Here is a 21,129-nt window from a genome sequence, read left to right as displayed (position 1 = left end):
TAGAAAAATACATGAAAACGTATAAATAATAATCATTGTAGATTACTTCATTATCTCTCATCAAGATACTCCTAAGCATGATAAGAATATTTTCCAGAGTCCTTAAAAATATGGGGGAAGGATAAAAATTTAAAAAGGACTGAAAAATTAAAGGAGATTAATATACTGATAGAATTAAATACTGATAGAAAATACAGTTAAATACTGACAGAAAATGAGAATAGAGAAGACAAGAGACAAAAGATAAAAAATGGGACCTTCAAATAAAGGGTTTTTTTTTTAAAGTGTATACAATAAGACATTTAATAAGAAATTACATAATAAAAATTTCAAAATAAATTGTAACTATATAACCACACACACACACACAAAGCCCTCACCTTTTCGGATAATAGTTTATATGGCTTCATTAATGGTTGAACTTTAGACGAGTCTGAATATATTTCTCCATAAATCCATCCATTTGCCAACTTAAAAAAATCATCAAAATTATTTTACATATTTTAGGTGTGCATGTGTTTAAATACATTTGGTAAAATAAATCTAAATAAACCAAGACATTAGGCTCTGAATCCCACCCAGCATAAGTTAATATAAAGAGTTCCACCCTGACCAGTATTATTTTTGAGTAATCACTGAGAGTAATTCTGGTCACCCAGAGATCCAACATACCCAATCTTCCTTAAACAGACCCAGGTCTGACTGGGTCATAAGCATTCCCCCCACGGGCAGACTACGGGGTGCCTGGACCCCACGATAGTGATTCTGCCACATTGTGGGAACCTCCACCTAAAATGTTCTTTTCATTATTTTTTAAATGCTTTTTTGAAATGCTCATTTTTAGAGGAAAACTGGATGATTCTGCTTTTTGGAGAAGTCGTTCTGAATAATGCTGCCTGTTTGTCCGCTCCAGTACTCAGCGATCTCTTAACACGTTTGTCCCTCATTACTTTGCTCACATACGTATTCTGTATCCATCTCCACTTCCCTAGCTCCTCTCCTGCCCACCTACGAACTCCGAGGAACCGAACTGGAATCCCTCAGGACAGCCTTCCTGGACACTTCTCTCCATCACCACCAGCTCAGGACCCAACAGGGTCTTTATGGAAAACAGAACTTAACTCCTACTGACTGACCTCAGAAGTAAACATACTGAACAAAGAGCCACATATCTATCAAACCAGAAAGAGGGTTTCTCAGGAGAAGACGGACTGGCTGAGGCCAGACATGAAATTGACAGACGTCTAGCCGGGTAACACGGAGCTGCCCTACACACACAAACGCTGCAGAGCCCGTCCTGTTTGACCTTCACTCCGCCAGCAGCACGTGCTTATCTCAGATTCCTGGGTCCTCAGCTCAATTTCTCCGTCAAAAATTCACAGCCATCATCTTTCAAATGTAACCAGGTTCACCACAGTGTGAACACTCGGCCACAAGCTTTGAGAGAATTTCATGGTAGTGCGACACGTGGTACTTAGCTCATTTGCTTGCACCAATTTTTTTTTTTTGGACAAAACAGACATGTCTTCTGGCTATGTGATTTATTCTTAGTGACCTGCAGATCTCCTCAGTAGGAAGACACACGACAGAGGAGTAGAAGGTGTAAAAAATCACTCGATTTCAATTAATAATTTTCAAGGTTTTAGCTAACATAAAATTATATATAAAGTTTCTTCAAAAAGATTTCTGAGCCAGAGTCACCTTTTCTGATAATAGTTTAAATGGTTTCATTAAGGGGTGCCTGGGTGGCTCAGTGGGTTAAGCCTTTGCCTTCGGCTCAGGTCATGATCCCGGGGTCCTGGGATTGAGTCCCACATCAGGCTCTCTGCTCAGCCGGGAGCCTGCTTCCTCCTCTCTCTCTGCCTGCCTCTCTGCCTACTTGTGATCTGTCTGTCAAATAAATAAATAAAATCTTAAAAAAAAATGGTTTCATTAATGTTTGAACTTCAGACAAGTCTGAATATATTTCTCCATAAATCCATCTGTCATGATTATTATTTGTACTTAGGATTACTTTGTACTCCCACAAACAATATGTGTTTAGAAACTAGATTTATGACTTCACAGAACTTTAATTCCTAAAACTGTGTGTCTTATGAAAAAATTCTTTTTTTTTTTAAGATTTTACTTAATTATTGGAGAGTGGGGGGAGGGGTAGAGGGAGAGAATCCTCAAGCAGACTCCTATCAGAGCACAGAGCCAGACTCAGGGCTCGAACCCACGGCCCTGAGATCCTAATGGGAGCTGAAACCAAGAGTCTGTTGCTCAACTAACTGAGCCACCCAGGCACCCCCTTATGAACAAATATCCTTATTCATAGGTGTATTACTCACAGGTTAATGGCAGAACTAAATACTGCATCAGCAAATCATAATTAAATGTTCTTTCCCAATCTAGACACAGCTTTCACTTTAAAGTGGGAAACGGTCCCCGTCAGAAATACCTGAGCAGTGACCCATCATTGGGTATACTCAGTTCTGAGTTCGAATGTGATACTCTGACTTTTACCTTGTCCATTGACCATCTGTCATGAGAATGTTCTGCATACTTGTTAATGAAGTATTCCAGCTTCTCGGGGATTGTAATACTATGAGAAAAACAAAGAAAAGAGAACTTGATTTTTTTTATAGGATTTACAGGAAACCATACCAATAATTTACTCACAACTTATGACTGCATAATCCCACTGGATGCACAACTCTTAAAAAATCATCTTAACAAGGTATTACTTTTCCATAGTGTAGGAACAAAGTTAAACTCAAGCTATAATGTTCTCTCTGCTCATCTTAAATGAATTCTTACATTATGGCTCAACATAAGTTATATATGATAAAAATTATATATAATATAAATAAAAATAATTAAAATATATTCAAAGATAAGGACAACAGATTATACCAAAAAAAATTTTAAACCTGAATCAAGATATGGTTAGACTTAATGAGCTTAAAGACATACTTGACTTAAACCTCATCTACAACAACTATAAGTGGGTAAAAGATGGCTGAAATCTGGTTACATTTTTTAAATGTACTAAAATTCTAAATGAAGTCATACATCTAGTGATATGTTAATGATTTTACATTTCAGGGTCTACATATAACATTCTAACTGTTGTTAAAACGGACTGTAGTGAAAAGCTATTCATGCTTTGTGATAACACTTATTTTTGATTCCTTTCATATCTAATTCATATTTGATCTCTTGAACAGATGTTGAGTGCATGTAGGTGATAACCAAGTCTGATGGTAAATACAGGATTTTGGAATATTAAATATACTGACAAATGGAAAATTATATACATATAATTCCATTCATTCACACACATAACTTACTAACACAATTACCATTGAGAACTGAATTCTAAAAATAAAAACCTAGCATAATTATATGGTTTATTGTTCTTTCTTAACAACGTTATCAGTCAGTAATTGAACTACAGGACACAGACATATTTAAGAAATAATATATGAAAATCACAAAGATGTAGAAATGATTGATATCAGTAAGTAAACCTAATCTGGTAAGAATTCCCCAAAGGAACAAGCCTAGGCAAATGAATACACATGCCCGATGGTTGTTAATTAATTAGGGTTAATTAATCAACACCAAGACCATGACATGCTCTGATGTTATTTTAAAATCCTGGATTATACTGTATGTTAGCAAACCACAAACTTACCCATGTAGGAACTGAACATGTGATAGTCTGATTTACTTACATCGAAGAGATACAAAGGATCAATCACATAAGCCAAATACTGGGGGGGCAGAGTCTTTTCTCACAGGACTGTCATCAAATACCAAACATGCAAATGTAAGGCATTATCCAACTAATGGCATACCACTCGGGTTGAAATTTTGATCTGTAATGGAAGCTAAACCAGCTGGGGGCTGCCCAGAAGCCTAAAAGTTGAACTCCCAAGCAAATTCAGATGCTGTGGACGTAGCTACCAAGTGACTACCTTGCTAACCACTGATGGTGAGGGTCACCATGCTATCGATAAGATAATGTAGCATGAAGAGTCAGCTTTCCTCCCCAATGGGAAACCATGGTCCTACTCAAAGACAGTAACAATAGAAATGCTGAGACTCCCAGACACCTGAGAATCCCACTTGCGAAATGATTTATGCAACTAAGTACAAGTAAGAATGTTGATAATGTGAAGTAACGTTTTATCTGTGGCTAAGGGTATTGCACTACAGTCTAACTGCATGCTCAATTTTCCACCAATATTCTCATTTGATATTCCCTGGAATCCCATACTTTGCTTTATGATGTTGAACATCAGCTTCTGCCCCTGGGCTCTGCTGAGATGTAGTGATGGTGGAGTGACGTCCCACAGCTCACAGGAACAGCTTGGTCCTGCATGCTGGTATCACCCCCAGTCAGAGATGATAGACAGAGGTTGGCTGCAATTATTAATAAACATTTAGGGTCAATTTTCAACTCAAGATAGAGCCGATGGGCCTTCTTGATTCTCATCACTGTAGGTATTACCATGTGGTTATATACAGAGAACCTGGGTTCTGATGAGTCTCCTACAAGATACAGCTTGTCTACTTCTGATATTTGGGTAATCATAATTATTACGACTATCATTTCGTCAAGTAAAGGGACCCCTATCAAAAGGATACCAATTCAAAGGGGGCATGGATTAGAGAAAGTTCACTTTAGTACCTTATTCAATTTCAGACTTCACACATCATTTACAATAAAAATCTGCTGCAATAGAAAGAGTCCATACTTTGAGGTATCAACAGGTTGTGGGTTAAAGTTCCCTTCAGAATCCATTGATGACTGTTTTTCCATCATACTGACATAATTTGACTCCATGTAGTCTGGGGGCAAAGCTCCCGCAACTGCACTCAGGCAAGGCAGTGCCAGTTTGAAAAGTTCTTGTTCATATTTCTGGGAAGAAACAGAGGATCAAAACAAACCAACAAACAAAAACAAAACACACACACACAAAAAAAAGACAAGACAAAACAAAACAAAGAACACAAAAAATTCTGTATTACTATTGAGCACAAGTTGTCAAAATGGTTGCTGTGGTTGGCAAGATATTTTATTTTATTTTTTTAAAAGATTTTATTTATTTATTTGATAGAGATCACAAGTAGGCAGAGAGGCAGGCAGAGAGAGGGGGGAAGCAGGCTCCCTACTGAGCAGAGAGCCCAATGCGGGGCTCGATCCTAGGACCTTGAGGTCATGACCTGAGCTGAAGGCAGAGGCTTAACCCACTAAGCAACCCAGGCATCCCTGGCAAGATATTTTAAGCGAAAATCAGAATGACCCTAGGCTAACTTAACTCCCTTATAGAATTCTTCCTCTAGCAAATGGGAAATACAGCCTGAAATCCCACCAAACAGGAGAGAGGCTGAAGTCAGACAGACTGCCATTATCATTTAAGAAGAAAATCTTGGCTTCTCCAAGAGTGGTTCTCCAATACTTTATGAAATCAATCTGAATGTTCTAAATGTATAACATGTCTTGATGACATAAACAAAATTTCAGTCAATTGCATAATTATAGAATATTGCTACACCATATTATAAAGACTACATAAAGGGACATTCCAGAGAGTAAAAAATTTTAACTAATCTGTATCATATTACGAAGGTCTAAAAAATAAAATGCTAAACTGAGAAAGAAATTCTATTGGGAGTATGCACAACAAAATTTCTGGGGAGTATTATTTGTACATTAATTACATAACTGATTAAATTTATATTTCCAATTTTTTAAATATAAAATTATTAAAAAATTACCTCACTTTGAGTGTTCAGTTTTAAATTAATGATCTGAGTCCTTCTAAAACTGCCTTCTAGGTATTATTTTAAAAAGGACTCTCAGTTTCCAAAGGCAATTCAGTGACATAAAATATCAAGACGTAGCTTCCAACTGTAACCACAGGTGAACTTCACTCTAGTACATAGCAAACTTCTGGATATCTTGCTCCACTTGTCTAATATTGTGTATCCAGGAATTCAAACTGATTTGGATTAACAATTTAAGCAGAAGCATACAAAGCAGACTCTTCTGATTTTCCCTGAAGAACAATCCCCACCCCAGCCTTGTGAAAATACATCAACTATTCCTTATAAATCTGCCAACTCTTATAGGATATCACATATAGAAAGCAACACAGAGTGACTTAAATCTCCAAAGCAGCAAACCAGGAAAAGCCGCTAAGGCCACTGGAATATTACAATTTCATGAGATTGTGTTTGTTTATATTTGATCAGATTTCTTCATGGTTTTAAGATACGCTGACCAGGGAGAAGTTGAGTCCAGGTAAGTCAAAACACACCAGAAACTTAACCAAATTACGTGCGTAATTTCCTGAAATACTTAGCCATTTTAAGTTCAGAAAGTGTTATGATCACAAGGAACAGGTTACCATAACGATTACTAAAATCAAATGTAAATGGCATTCTCAACATTTGTTAGACATTGAAAAAAAAAAAAGAAAAGGAAAAAGAACTAAGTTTTAATAAGATAATATTTCACTAGGAATATTTATAGCTTTTAAATGACTGCATCACACAAAGTCCATAAAATCTTAAATCACCTTTTGAGACAGAGCGTCAAAGATGCCCCAAAACAGCTTTCTTGATAAATGAAGCTCTTCTTCAGAGGCAGCTCCAAAGTTCCCCCACCCTCCAGGCAAACAGTAATACTTCCAGCATCTTTCATAATGATTTGTCAGCAGCTAGGTGAGAAAACAATTATAAATGCAATGAGTGAAAGATACCTTTTACATTTTTCCCATTTCCATTTGACATTCAGATGCCATGTAATAAGGTCAACTGAAACAAAACTGCTCAATCTCCTGTGAATTCTTCTGGAGAACACTATTTATTACCTTACATACGATGCCTGTTTAAAATTTAACACTGAGCACAGTATGAAGACCCAATGCCCGATGTAACTCCTAAGTGCATCTTGGACAGCATTCTTTATGAGGCTGGTAGGGATGTATCCCTGGGTCCTATACTTGTTGCTACCATTTGCTTGGTTTTGTGAATCCCGATCCTTTGGATAAGCACATGTGTGCTTCATGAAAGGACTGATGTCAGGATGACCCAGAGGCTCAAGAGAGTATCTCTATGACGCAGCAGCTGAAATGTACATTAGAAGGGAAATCTACCTCTGGGCATTTCTGCTTCCTTTTTGCCAATTCTTAATCACACACTTCAAGCTTTGCTCCAGAAATTCCACCTCTAAGTAAACTTGCCAAACTACATTTCAGTAATGTCTTTACCTATCTTTCTTCGGTGATTATTTACATATATTTTATTTTATAAATAAAATATAAAATATTTTATTTTACCTATATTTTATTTTACCCATATTTCTTTGGTGGTTATGCAATTTATTATCTTGCCAAGTGTCTGTGTTCATCTTCTGTTTTCGTCTGTGTGCGTTTGGTTTGTTTCGGAATACACTGTAAGTTTAAAGGCAAGGATAGAATCTTCTAATTTTGTAGTTCTTCAGCAATTCATTTTTGATCTTACTAACAAACATGCACGACCACTTGAATTAATAAAATGATCTCTATGCCTCAACTATACATTTTTGGACTCTCTTTTCTGTCACGAAGGAGGAAAACAGATCGAAAAGGATGGATGTTATTAAAACAAACTACATCTCTTACTAGAGAAATACTTCCAGATTGGTCTTCCTCTCCATCACAAACCACACACACACACACACACACACACACACACACGTGCACACATACACATGATTTAGAAATCTCAAATGATGAAACAATGAGATTGAATGTGTTTGGATTAGCTTGGAAATATCTACAACCTGAAATAATTTATCACGTAAAGTAATACTATCTCTTTTTTCAGGTAGCTTCCAGCTCATCTGTATGAAGAACATTTTGTATGAGAAAGCTCTTCCAGAGGATGAAAACTGTAAAAATGGTATTTTCAATAAGAATATCATTTATTCTGCCTCATTCATTAATCTAAATTTGTTAAACCAAAATGAATTTTTCAGGGAGAAAGACCGTATCTGCCAGATGTCTAGGGGTGCTGAGAGTTAACAGCTCAAAAAATTGACTCATTTTTATCTCAAACTTCTTTTTGCCAGCACTGTTACTGGGTGGCCATGAGGAAAATGAGGTTTACCAGATGCCTGTGCAGAAAGGCTCCCCATAGAACAGTCATTACATGTTCTATGACCTCCATCCACAAACCATGCTATTAGATGTATTAGAACACACCAAATATTTTAATCCTCAATCTGCATTGTGATATTAGATGAGAGAAAAATATTCTCAGGTCAGTAAAACAGTATGAGACTCGATCATTCATGAACAGAATAATGAAGGACAGAGAAAATGTCTAATTCTTCTACACTCAGTGACAAACTGTGAACAGCACAGACAGAGAGGTTATCTTTGAACCCTATGACATAATATTTGGAAACTGCCATGTGATTACCAACTTAGAAAATGGGTGTTTAGACAGCCTGCTCTTTATCCCCAGAGGTTGCTAATATTTCAGGCCACACCTACTACATGTTTCCCACCCTTAAGAATACTTTGACTCATGTTTTCTTTGTGGCTCATTTTCCCCATTGATTTCCATTTCCATTCACCTACAGGAAATCAGTATCAGAACGTCTATGATCTTTCAGGACTTCTTTTATTGTGATATGCACAGCTCTCAAATTTACATGCCCGCCTTCAAGAACTGGAAGAGATTTTCCAGCATCGAAAATCAAGCATGGTGTTTCGAAGAGGGGTGTGTGTTGAAGGGGAGAACAGTCAAGAGGACCCAGTAATCCTATAACTACAGACGTTTCCCCTACTCACCTTAAGAGGCATCTTTGCATGTTCATTTAATAACGGGACATCAAATACTAATCTTCGGAGCAAGTGCTGCATCATAGAAGGTCTCAGTTGGCTGGTGAAACAAAGTTTATTTTAATAATGAAGGGAAGTAAAAAAAAAAAAAAAACCCACAAAAAACCCAAAACAAAACCAACAAACAAAAAATAATGAAGGGAATTGTCTCTAAACTAAGGAAATAATTCATGAGGCTATGTAAGCCAAGAACCTGTACCTACACCTCTCTTCAGAAGGGGTTACTTAGGTGCCCCCAAACCAAAGATTAGCCCACTGCTACACAACTGTATAAAGTTACATTTCCAATTTGTCTCAATCCCGTAAATCTGAGGTCCACTCCCTATTTGCTACAGATTTTCCTCTTCTCCCTTCACTTCCCAACAACCCACCACCACACACCCTACTGTTTCCTGAGACCCTTGCTCCAGTAATTATAGTAAGTGCTTCTTCCCTCACTCCACTGGCCAGGAAGGGTCTTCCATGACTGAATTAGAAGCAAACACAAGAAGGAGTGTTGAAAACAGGAGGGAGGGGAAAAAAAGCTGAGGCAGAAATTTGGCCAGAGGAGGAAGGGAAAGAAAACTCACACAGCCCTATTGTGTCAGGTCAGCTGGATTAGTTCACCTCATTTAATAAGGAGATAAACTCCGTGAGATAGTTATTTTGGGCCCATTTTACAGAATTTTAGGGCCAGGGGAGTTAGAGACATAACCCCTAATTTTTCATCTCCGTCAGTCCCATCTCACATACATCGCTGTGAGTGAAAACATTTCTTCACCAGAGCACCACTAGGCCACACGCCTTCACCTGCTCTTGAAATTAGAGGGAAACCATCACCGAGCCAGTGGCTTAAGAAATTTTCACTTTAGCTGTCAGAACTCCAAGAGGAGAAGGTTATGTTCTGGCTTTCAGAGTCAGATATTTGAACACTTCTACCTATGGGAAGTGGTTTTCCAGGATGAAGGAAATAGCCTTCATGATTGCCACAATAAGCAATGCTTTAATATTATACTGTGTTATCTGTTATATTTCATAAGTCTCTCTTTTCCTTTCCCTTCTGGAAAAGGAGTTAAAAACCTCACACATCGTCAAATGGGGAGAATCTTCCACTCTTACACGAAAGTGGCCAGGGACTCCTCACATAGTTCCCCTACCTACCAACATCCAGAACATGGGTCCAGCACGCCGTCCAACTGCCATATACCCTAGAGAGGCCTGGAGCAAGACTCCTGCACTTGACCCAAAGCAAGGGTGCTCTGATTCCAACCTTGGGTACAGGGCACTCCCTAAAATGAATTCGCTTTTTGGTATGGAAATTTCTTCCAAAATCCCTAACCATTTGTCAAGGGCCATATCATACATTCTCTCTCTTCAAGCAGCAGCTTGAGACGGAGTGTGTCTCCCACTTACCCACAAATAGAGAGTAAACAAACTTCTATGGAATCCCGCTGAGCTTTGGTGAGAGAGCAGCCCTTAGAGAGTCTGTACACAGTGTGAAGTAAGGAGTCAATGAGAGAAGCATGGTGCTCTGTGCCCGCAAAAAGGGGGGCACATCTTGTTAACAGAGGCAGCACGGCTGTGCAAAGGTATCGATTGAGGGCCAAGGCCATGTCTGTAGCACTCAGAGCAGCCTGGAAAGGAATCGTGAGAGCAGAAAGTCATTTGCATTTGGCAGGGGACAACTCTTAAAGGGATGCATGTGTGGACGTGGGCTTTTGTTCTCTAGAAAACGACAAGTACATGAACAATGGAGATGTTCTCCAAGGTTCTGTCTTTCAGTGCGGCTAGTAGGATTTTCTACCACTAGAAACAACTTTCAGTCGCTCATCAGTAGATAAAGATGAAGGGTATCTGTAGTGCTAGCTCCTTCCTTGAGAAGCCCAAGAGGCTCACCTCCTTGTCATAAGATACCAAGGGGAGGATGGATGGGAGATGAAGACACTAATCAATGATATTTAGGGATGGGAGTTATTTACATTTATATTTTAGCTCACGTGCAGCAGAATCAATAGCCAAAAGCAGATTCTCTTATTATGGTATCAGCTCTCCTGGTTAGGCTCAGAATTTCAAGTGAACACACCCAACAAAGGAAAAAAAAAAAGTTTTTGCTTATTTTTAGGGTTCTCCTTGCCTGACTTTCCTGAAAGAGCTATTATCAACTCAAGATCTCATTTCCTCCGGAATCAAAAAGATCCATGAGCGAGACTAAAAAGGGTATTATTATACCTACTGAAGTAACATTTAGAGTGTCAGCTTATTTTACAATGCTTCAGACAGTAGAATTTTTATACCAGTAATGACAGGTTCTCCATGTGGGCCATTGGATGGACAGGAGAAATTTCAGCCTTATCTGTGCTTTAAAAATAAAGACACCAGAATGATACTGTAATTGGCACAACTCAACAATGTCCATTAAACATTCTTAATACTGTAACTGCTTTCCTTGAGAAGCATAATTCTTTAGGCCAGTTTGGAAGTTAAAAGGAGCCTCTGTGACTTCCCAAATCAGAGTTATTCACATTTATTTTCCTCTGTAGTACCCAATCAGAATTCTTATCATATTCCTGAGGTTGTAAGTTTTCTCCACTATTCAGTGAATTCCTTAGGACATAGTCTATTTTATTTTCTCTTTACCTACCACCTCCCTAAAAATGTAATAGGTAATCAATAACATTTAGTGACCATGAATAAGATGAATGACCATATCTATGGAGACTATCACAAGCCAGAGAATGAAGAGTCAAAAGCTGATGTCAACTGTTCAGAACATTACCGTATCTAAAGAAGCAGCAGCCCGGAGATCTGGCAGAAAGCCAACCTCGAGAAGATGGAGGAGGAAATCTTGAACCTCAATCCCATAGACCCTGTCAAGGAACAAAACCATGGCTGCCTTGTGATCTGGGCAAAACCCTGCAGACATGTCAGGCTCCACCACATTCCCATCTAAAAGAGAGAAGGCGACATGTCGTTGTTAATGGATAGATTACAAACGGCTTCTCTCCAGCCTTCTCAAGTTTTAAGTCAAGTTATCAGTCGAATGTTTTTTTTTTTTTTTGTCCTTCTACTACCCACAAGCAAGTGCTGGGAATTGGCTGAAGGATTATGTCAGTGCAATTTAAATTCAAGGTCATTCAAAATATGACTTGGGCATCCATTTATTAATCACATGTATCATCAAAGACATAGCATTAGGTTAGATAATGAGAAGGAAACATGAAGGAATCCAAAATCTACACTGTAAAACTATCAGTATATACCATAAAGTTAAACTGTAAAGTTTTCACTATTTTCAAGAATGAGAGCCTCTTTTAAACACTAATAAAACTCACATATCCCTATGTGATAGTCATGGTTGATTTACATATTTATGACTTAGGCAACTGCAAAATGATGAAACAACCCTATGAATCAGTTTGACTTTCAAATGAAATATGTCTCATTAATCATAATAGCATTTAATGACATTTGAAACATATTTGAGAGTCATAGTATTTTTCTCTATTAGTAGTCAATATTTTATGCCTTTATAATGAATAAATCTCTTACTAGAATTCCATAGATGCACAGGTTGGGAACCACCGATATGAGGAACTGGGGGATTATGTACGAATTTAAGGTATTGGAGGGCAGATTTGTTTCCTGTTTGACCATGTGATAATGATGCCAAATAACATTCTGCTATTGAGGGCACACTGTAAGATTCTACAAACGACATAATGGACTCTTTAATACTGAGGCAGTGTGGAGTAAAGAAGGACCCGGGTAAAGAGGATACACCAACATAACCATCCTGGAAAAATAAAATTACAACATTTTTGTTTTCCTTCATTATTAAGGAATGGATTTCGTATCTGAACCATGAAATGAAACAAGAAATAATATTTTAAGGGAAATTACATTAAAGGCTAATATGAAGTAGTTTCCACTCCCTAGTAAATTATATTAATATCCAATATACCTACTACTTCTCTCCCTATAATTAAAATAATGGAAATAACAGTGCTTGTTTGTGTTGTTATCAGGCACTCTGCTAGAAATGTTACAGACACGCTCTCACACAGTTTTCAAAACCACACTGTGAGGCTGGTGTTCTTAGTTACATTTAAAAGATGAAAACGAACCTTCAGGGACGTGAAGTAACGTTCTCAAGGTTGTACACCTAGTAACTGGCAAAGTCGGATTTAAACCAAGGAAAATCATATTTAAAACCCAACCAAAGCTGATTTAATCCCTACTGTGAAATCAGTGTGCTATACTTTTTCATCAAAAATCTGTATGAATTTCTAGTTTAATTCTCCTAAAAATCACATTATTAGGGAATTTACATTTAAAAGGTCCCCAGATTTTCACATCCAGTTGTGCCTACGGAAATGGTAAGCCACCCACTGATCCTGAAATGAGATTCCTTCGCACATACATTTGTTTCCAGGCACGTTACAGCCCATAGACCTGGGACTCAGGACACATCCATCTGCTACCACCTACTGTTTTATCTTCATTGTCTCCTGAACACACTGGAGACTAAAAAGCTGGGGAATGGACTCTCATCAGACTTTGAGCTTATGAACTGGAAGGAGGGCCAGGTGCACTGGGCTTAGCCTGTGGTACCTGCAGTATTCCTCTGCCTGTAATCACGGCCTCGGACAGTCTGTCCAAACCCGCCGGGGCCGCGCGCTGCAGGAACAGAACATCGACTTTGAGACCGTGTGCTTGCCCTCAGGTTTCTGAACCCCTCCTGCCTGCATTATTACTCTGGGCCACACTGCAGCTCTAACACATGATAAAAGATTTTGAGAAAGTCCTCAGCTTCCACTAAGGGAGGAAGAGGCAAATTTCACCTACTTAATACAGAACATACAACACGAATTATCACTGAGGAGTGGTGATGTTTAAAGAACCAGTGGACGTGTCCCTGGAACATACAAAAAGCTACCGATTTCACTTTTAAAGTTGATTTAAATGAATGCCGTAGCAAAACTTAAACATACAGTTTCCACAAAAGGAAAGTAGTAAGAAGAAAAATGTAGAAATTTAATAATAACCAATGGATTGGGTTTTAAGAGTCAACCTTCGTCATGAGCTTGATAGTTCACACGCACACAAAAATCCTTTAAATCCCAAGGTAGACAATACAGTGCATATTTATGAAGAAGAACATCACAAAAAAGTACAATTACAGGACAACTAAGTGGAAGAGGAAAGCAACCAACTTGGAAAATCTTAAAGGCTGGTAAAAGCAGGTAAGTGGAGCAAAATTAGGAGACATATAGAGACTTTGGGGGAATCTGAACAGGACATCTGGCTTCACTTATTGCCCATCTCTTGGTTCTTCATTATTACTAATTTTACCTTAAAATGTAGCACTTCTCTATTCCCTAATCTGGGCACCACTGGTATTACTCTTATCTTTTTCCTGACAGTGTCAGGTCTGTGGCTCAGAATGTAGGGAAAAGAAAACACATCTTATTTAAGTAAATGAACAGAACACAAGATCACTTGCTTGTACAAGAAAAGAAGGAACTGCCTCAAGGGGAGAAGGCAACAAGCCATGGGACAATTTTTTTTTTTAAGGATTTTATTTATTTTTTTGATAGAGACACAGTGAGAGAGGGAACAGAAGTAGGGGGAGTGGGAGAGTGACAAGCAGGCTTCCCACTGAGCAGAGAGCCTGATGTGGGGGGCTCAATCCCAGGACCTTGGGATCATGACCTGAGCTGATGGCAGATGCTTAACTGACTGAGCCACCCAGGTGCCCCCTTGAGACAATTTTTCATTGCAGCTTTCCCTCACATCATAACGAATGTGTAACTATAGCAGCTGCCCATGTCACCTGGAAGGAAGGTTTGGGTTTGTGAGCTGGGCGCCTAAGAAACGTTACTTTCTCATAATGGGAAGACTGGCAAGGAGGGTAAGTCACCTTCAGTGACACAGTTGTCCCTTCTAGACTTCAAGTCGTAAGAGACAATCCTCTCTGGGATTCATAACTGATGCAAGAAGAGGAGCATAACATGCGCATTCTACCTAATCACATTTTTTTCTAAAATTTGAAGTTTAGGTAAAAATGCTATGTGCAACAATATCCAATGAAGAATTGAAAAGTGAACACAACTGACGCTGGAAAAAGAGCAACTCAAGTGTAATTCGGAATCTAACTATCCACTGGGTGTCAGCAGAAACTCTCAGATCTTTGTTTCTATGGGAGGCAGAGTGTGAACCATCACCAGGGGACTGGGCCTCAGGCCTGTGCCCTCTGCCATTTCTCCTGTAACTTGGGGAGCCGCAGGGGAGTGGCCTGGGTGCCAACCGAGGCCCTCTGTCACCCCCACCATGGAGCATCTGCACTCCACTCAGTGCTGCCTGAGCCCTCCTCCTTCCCCAACCTAATCTGGGCTGTAGGGGGATGGGCCACCGTTGCTGGGATTGACATGGAGAACGGCTTACTACTTTATTCTCCATGCTTTTGAGTTACTATTAAAACCTAATCAGGGCACCTGGGTGGTTCAGTCAGTTAAGCATCCAACCATCTGACTCTGGGTCTGGTGATCTCCGGGTTGTGAGATAGAGCCCCACATTGGACTCCAGGGTCAGTGTGGAGTCGACTTGAGATTCTCTCTCTGCCCCTCTCCTCCTCCCCCTCTTGCCCTCTCCCCCACTCTCAAAAATAAATAAATAAAATAAAATCTTTAAAAACAAACAAAACAAATCACAAGCAGTTGCTAAGCCAAAATGACATAATGTTAAAAAGACAACAAATATTGGATGAAAACAGTAAAAATTCTTATTTTTTAAAATCGTCTCCTTAGTCTTGAGAGAAGCCCTTCTTTCAACACACGGGGAACTTTTAAAACCTAAGTCAAAAGCTATGATCATTTTTTTGCAGAAAAAAAGCATCATAAGAAAATGATAATTAAAACTATAAAAGGGCGATTAAAAGAATTGCAGTCAAGAAAGAGGAGAATGAGAACCAAACACAGCAGGAAAGCAATTAGGTAAGACAGGGTGAGGTATGTATTTCCTCTTCTTGGGAAACTGTCAGAAATGTCACGTAACAAGAATTAAAATCTCACTGAAAACATCTGTTTAAAAACAATGAGAACAGAAAACACTTTATAAAAAAGGAGTATCTTTTTTTTTCACTTAGATGTATTTGTAACCATATGTGTAGAAGCATATGGGAATAGAACTTTTCTTAATTCAATCAAAATAATGTACTTTCTAGTTCACTTCGTAAAGAAACCTAAGTCCTGTAACTATGCTGTCAGGTGGGGTCGGGGGAGGGGAATGTGGATCCTGAGGATATTACTTGAAACATCATGTCCTCCATGCTCCACTGAACTACAGAGTAGAAGTTGGCCTTACCTTTGGCTACTGTTGGCATCTGAAAAGCAATGCTGATTACTCCCACCAAATCTCCCAACGGAATTAGGGATCTCAAAATGGACCGAATTCGGATGGCTTCCCCCTTACCAGCATGAATCAACTATGGGAAGAAAAATCAAGGAATGTTAGAAAAACTTTGTGAAATCAATGTTAAAATTCCATCTGGAAAATCTCAAGTATAGGAATCCAAGTCTAAAATAATTTTCTGTTAATGATACCTTTATAGTTAGACCTCTGGCAGAAATGGTTGTCTGAGGCTTACATTACAGACAGATATTTACTTGCCCACAGCTTTACTGACATCAGCATATGCCGAATTATGCATTCCAAAGAAAAAATTATCTCTAGACCCAGAATATATAATGATATTTATGACTGATTTAGCCTCTTTCTTGCATGGGGATGAAAATGTAATTGTGGGCACCTGGGTGGTTCAGTCTTTAAGTGTCTGCCTTTGGCTCAGGTCATGATCCCAGGATTCCGGGATCAAGTCTTGCACGGAGCTTCCTGCTAAGCAGGGAGTCTGCTTCTCCCTCTCCCTCTGCCTGCCGCTCCCCCTGCTTGTACTCTCTCTCTGTCAAATAAACAAATAAAATCTTTAAAAAAAAAAAAGGAAAATATCATTGTATATCCATTTATATTCCACACGCATTTCTCCTAAGGAAAGGTGTATAATATGTGTGTGTGTGTGGTGGGGGAAGGATGGTGAAAAGGGATCATGACAGGTTTTCAGACTATCACTGGCTAACCATACACCTGTGAGGACCATGAATCTGACCCATTGAGAATCTCTGCCAAGTTCTGGAGCAGACAGCAGGCACCCATTGCCAGGGAGGGCGTCTGCTTCCTTCCCCATGAGGGGAGAAACACAAGGATAATTTCTCACACACAGGAGGTCCTCAACCAATAGTTACAGAAGATGAGTAAACACGGAAGTGAATGGTTAGTCCCTTACTGAATCACTTGTTTTTTTTCCCTCCCACTTTAATAGAGTAAAAAACTATTTATTAGCTAATTTCTGATCTTTCACTTTAATGGAAACAGAACCAACGCTGTCAGAATAAAGTTTTTTGTCTGCAATCACCTCCTGCATGCGGGTTCTGATAATCTACTCCTCCCACTTCCTAGGATGAAAATCTCATTAGTGGCAGGTTAAGCTTTTACAAAAATCAGGCTCTAGGTTTGCCAACATTCGGACATCTCTCCACACTGTGATTCCTCTCTGTTCTCAATGAAAGGTTACATCAAGAAAACATGGAGGTTTTACCCTACAGCTGGGAGAGAAAGGGACGCCCCCTCACCCCCCTACCCCCCACCTCCCCCCACCCCCGGCCCAACAACAACAGTAACAACAACAAGGAAGAGAAAGGAAAGACAACACAACTATAAACACAACCCCCCCACACCCCCACCACCACAGATGCTAAGGGCAGGGAGAAAGATAAAGCTCTGGAAGCAGAGGTCCTTCTGGCTTCATGCTCAGACCGGCTCAGAAGCATATTTCCCTTCTATTCCAGCACCTCTCACTGTGTTTCAATCTCTACATCATTTCCCATTACCAGCTCACAAAGCTGGTTTTAGAAGCCCTAACTAGCATTTTAAAATGAATATAATAGAATGAAACAGAATAGATCAAGATAAAGTAAAAAAATATCTGAGTGTGTTACACAGTAAAAGGAAGGACTAGTCCATGAAACTTAATTTCTTCTTGATCAGAACATTGTAGAAAAGGCCGGCCCCTCAAGTCTAAAGAGCTGTTTCCTTCCCAGTGGGTAACTCCCCACACCCCCACTGTCCCCTTAACCAATGGCGGGCACAGAGATAAAATCATGTACACCAAGAAAATGACTTTTGACAGGAGTGGTTGCTCTCTGCATACAATAAATGAGGAGAGGAAATTTATAGGAAAAAATGGGTTCTTTTCTTTGTCAAGTGTGGGGAGGCTGAGTTTTAGACATACACTGAAGTAACTGGCTATTCTATTAGTGACTTGTACTGAAATCTCATTACTAATTTTTACAACCAAGACATTTCCAACTAAGTAAACACTTGCTCAGCAATTAGGCTGTGGCTATTATTTTTAATGGAGCGTGGAGATTACTGGCTTTGGATGCTGTTATCATCTTTGCCAGCTATGGGTTTCTCGACACCGATGGGTAAGCCAGGACTGCCGCTCTTGGGCCACAGAGCACTTACATGCATTTCAGGAGCACAGCGTCCTAAGAGGTCAATCAAGGCTGCATAAAAGGTCATGATGGCATTCCCCATGTGGATAGTGTCATCCTCCTCCTCTTCTGTATCACTTCCATAGATTTAAAAAAACAAAAACAAAAACAAAAAACCAGAAAGCAAAGCAAACAGGATAAATTCCATTTCAGATCTACTACAGACTTCTCAGAGAAAAGGGACCCCTAAGATAGCTTATTCTGCCTCTTCTGCTACTTTTCATATAGGTGATTAATTTGTACCTTGACATTTTTAAAGGAAAATGAGTTTAAAGACGACACCAAGAACACATTTGTGGCAAATTTGATATGAAGAGTCCTTCAAAAGGGAAAAAGAGAAATTGCTAATTGGATGGATTCTACCTATTTCTAGAGGCAGACAGGCTTTGTTTTAACAAAGAAAATAACTGGGACACCTGGGTGGCTCAGTTGGTTAAGCAGCTGCCTTCGGCTCAGGTCCTGATCCCAGCGTCCTGGGATTGAGTCCCACATCAGGCTCCTTGCTCGGCAGGGAGCCTGCTTCTCCCTCTGCCTCTGCCTGCCATTCTGTCTGCCTGTGCTTGCTCTCTCTCCCTCTCTCTGACAAATAAATAAAGTCTTTAAAAAAAAAAAACAACAAAGAAAATAACTAATGGAAAGACTTGGTAAGTTTAGACTACTTTTGTAAATAGCATACATTCTGAGAAAGGGGGACAAAGATCTGTCCTGGAAGGTGACATAGATAAGGCACCCAGAACAGCGTTTTTGCCCAGAGAAAGCACTTCAGAAATGGGAGAGCATTTACTCACCTATCTCTCTGCCATCTATTCTACCTCACCCACCCACTCCCAAATAATCCATCAGTGTCTCCTTCCCACCTCTGTGACAAAACATAAAGATTCCATCATCTGCAGATAAGAGACAGATCTAGATGCCCTTGGAAGATCCCATCATTTTTCCTCCTTTGGTAGCTCAGCTGGGCTCAGCGGCTGCAGGGTAACAGCGAGGCCTCGTTGCAAACACCATCCAGGCATGCAACCCTGCTCCCGGGGCCTCTGTGGGCACACTGGCTGCTGTGGTCCCAGCCAGAGATCCCTTGATACATTTTCCACTACTTAGAGAACCTGAGGGCCCCCTAATCCCTCTATGGCTAATTGACAACATGTAACAGGCTCTTGGAGGACCTCCCGTCTGAAACCATGCTGGCCTTGGCATGGACAGACATTTATGCACAGTCTACGTATGAAAGAATGATGGTTTGCAGAACTGTTCTGCTTGGAAATTTGTCTCTAATCAGCCCTACATTCCATCTTCACCAGTGGTATTAGTAGGACATTCGCCTCCACAGATAACAGCTATGAAGTGATTGCCTGAACAGACTTACATCTACTGCTGGAATCAAGTGTGAATAATGTATACCACAGAGAAACAAAAGGTAGTTGCCATCTGCCCTATCTGCTATAATATCTTAACCAAGTGTTTTCCTCCTCAGAAAGACAATATCCCCTTTTCTGGACTTTACCACCATTCCAGTTTAGTTAAGCTCCCCATTCTCTTGCTAAAGGTCTTACTTTCTTACTATTGTCTTGAACTCATTCCAGCCAGCTTCCTGCTAAACCCTACTACAATTTCAGAGGCTCACCCACCATCCTTTGTAACCACTCACTGAGCCAGACCCTCCTGGAAAATTTCACAGAATACATCTCATCCTACAACCTGAACTCCCTGCTATATCTACCCCATCTTCCTTAGTTTTCTCTTTTTCATTCAACCTATTTCAACAGCAAATTCCATCCATCTTCCAGGCCTAATTCATTTTATTTTCAAGGGCAGAAACCAGGAGGACCAGAAAATTATACCACAACTAACAGAACGCAAATCATGTTTTGTAAAATTTCAAGTCAGGGAATATAATTTACTCTTCAATAAGAGTGTGGATATTAGACCTACAGTGTTTTACTGGATCCGCTAGTTGGGGACGGACCATCTCGTGAGGGATCCTCAGATATTTTTATGGCTTCTTCCATGGCTGCGAGCAGACCATTCCCACCTTCCCCTCTCAGAGCAGGACCGAAACACTCAGGCCTCCGGATGAGCAACCTCACCACAACGTTCGCGTTCTCTTCCACGCTCTCCCCTAAAATCGAACAAGGACCAAGAGTAAACAAACATTGGTTTTGTGGATGGAAGTTCTGAGCAAATAAATGTTACACTATTTCATTTATATTTAAAGAAAAATAACTAAAACCAAAGAACAAGTTACTAATAATGTTAAAATTCAGTTCAAATCACTAGTTGTATATACTCAAGACACAGTGAGTTTCTTCTTTCATACTCAAAATGTGTAACTGCCTAAAAAACTTGATTTAATAATAAAGGCAAAGTATCCCTATTGAAACAAATATTTAGAAATTCAATTATTACTATGGAAAAAAGTACTGATTGTAAAATATTCAATGTCTTTATTAATATTTACTTTCTTCATGAAAATAGTGGGATATACCATTTTTGATGTATCTGATTTTTTAAAAATATTTTATTTGTTTATTTGACAGAGAGAGAGAGAGGGAGAGAGAGATCACAATAGGCAGAAAGAGAGGGGAAAGCAAGCTCCCTGCTGAGCAGAGAGCCCTATGCAGGGCTCAATTCCAGGACCCTGAGATCATGACCTGAGC

At 39.5% G+C, this 21,129-nt stretch overlaps 1 protein-coding gene across 6 annotated transcripts in view; it reads right to left on the bottom strand.

Annotated features, from left to right (window-relative positions):
- The window catches only part of RYR2 (ryanodine receptor 2), a 535,490-nt gene that overhangs the window by 167,476 nt on the left and 346,885 nt on the right, over window positions 1-21,129 (bottom strand). For all 6 annotated transcript variants that reach the window (XM_044239419.1, XM_044239420.1, XM_044239421.1 and 3 more), the window contains 10 exons: window positions 20,405-20,591; window positions 18,447-18,552; window positions 16,230-16,350; window positions 11,644-11,813; window positions 10,281-10,501; window positions 8,838-8,928; window positions 6,576-6,716; window positions 4,749-4,912; window positions 2,509-2,587; window positions 381-470 (listed from right to left, as the gene is read on the bottom strand). In XM_044239419.1, coding sequence (XP_044095354.1) covers window positions 381-470; window positions 2,509-2,587; window positions 4,749-4,912; window positions 6,576-6,716; window positions 8,838-8,928; window positions 10,281-10,501; window positions 11,644-11,813; window positions 16,230-16,350; window positions 18,447-18,552; window positions 20,405-20,591 — 1,370 coding nt within the window. The remainder of the gene's footprint in view (window positions 1-380; window positions 471-2,508; window positions 2,588-4,748; window positions 4,913-6,575; window positions 6,717-8,837; window positions 8,929-10,280; window positions 10,502-11,643; window positions 11,814-16,229; window positions 16,351-18,446; window positions 18,553-20,404; window positions 20,592-21,129) is intronic.

This window comes from Neovison vison, chromosome 2 (genome assembly GCF_020171115.1).
Source record: "Neovison vison isolate M4711 chromosome 2, ASM_NN_V1, whole genome shotgun sequence".
NCBI lineage: Eukaryota > Metazoa > Chordata > Mammalia > Carnivora > Mustelidae > Neogale > Neogale vison.
Note: the sequence above shows the minus strand (reverse complement) of the source record. Positions and strands in the feature narration are given on the sequence as shown.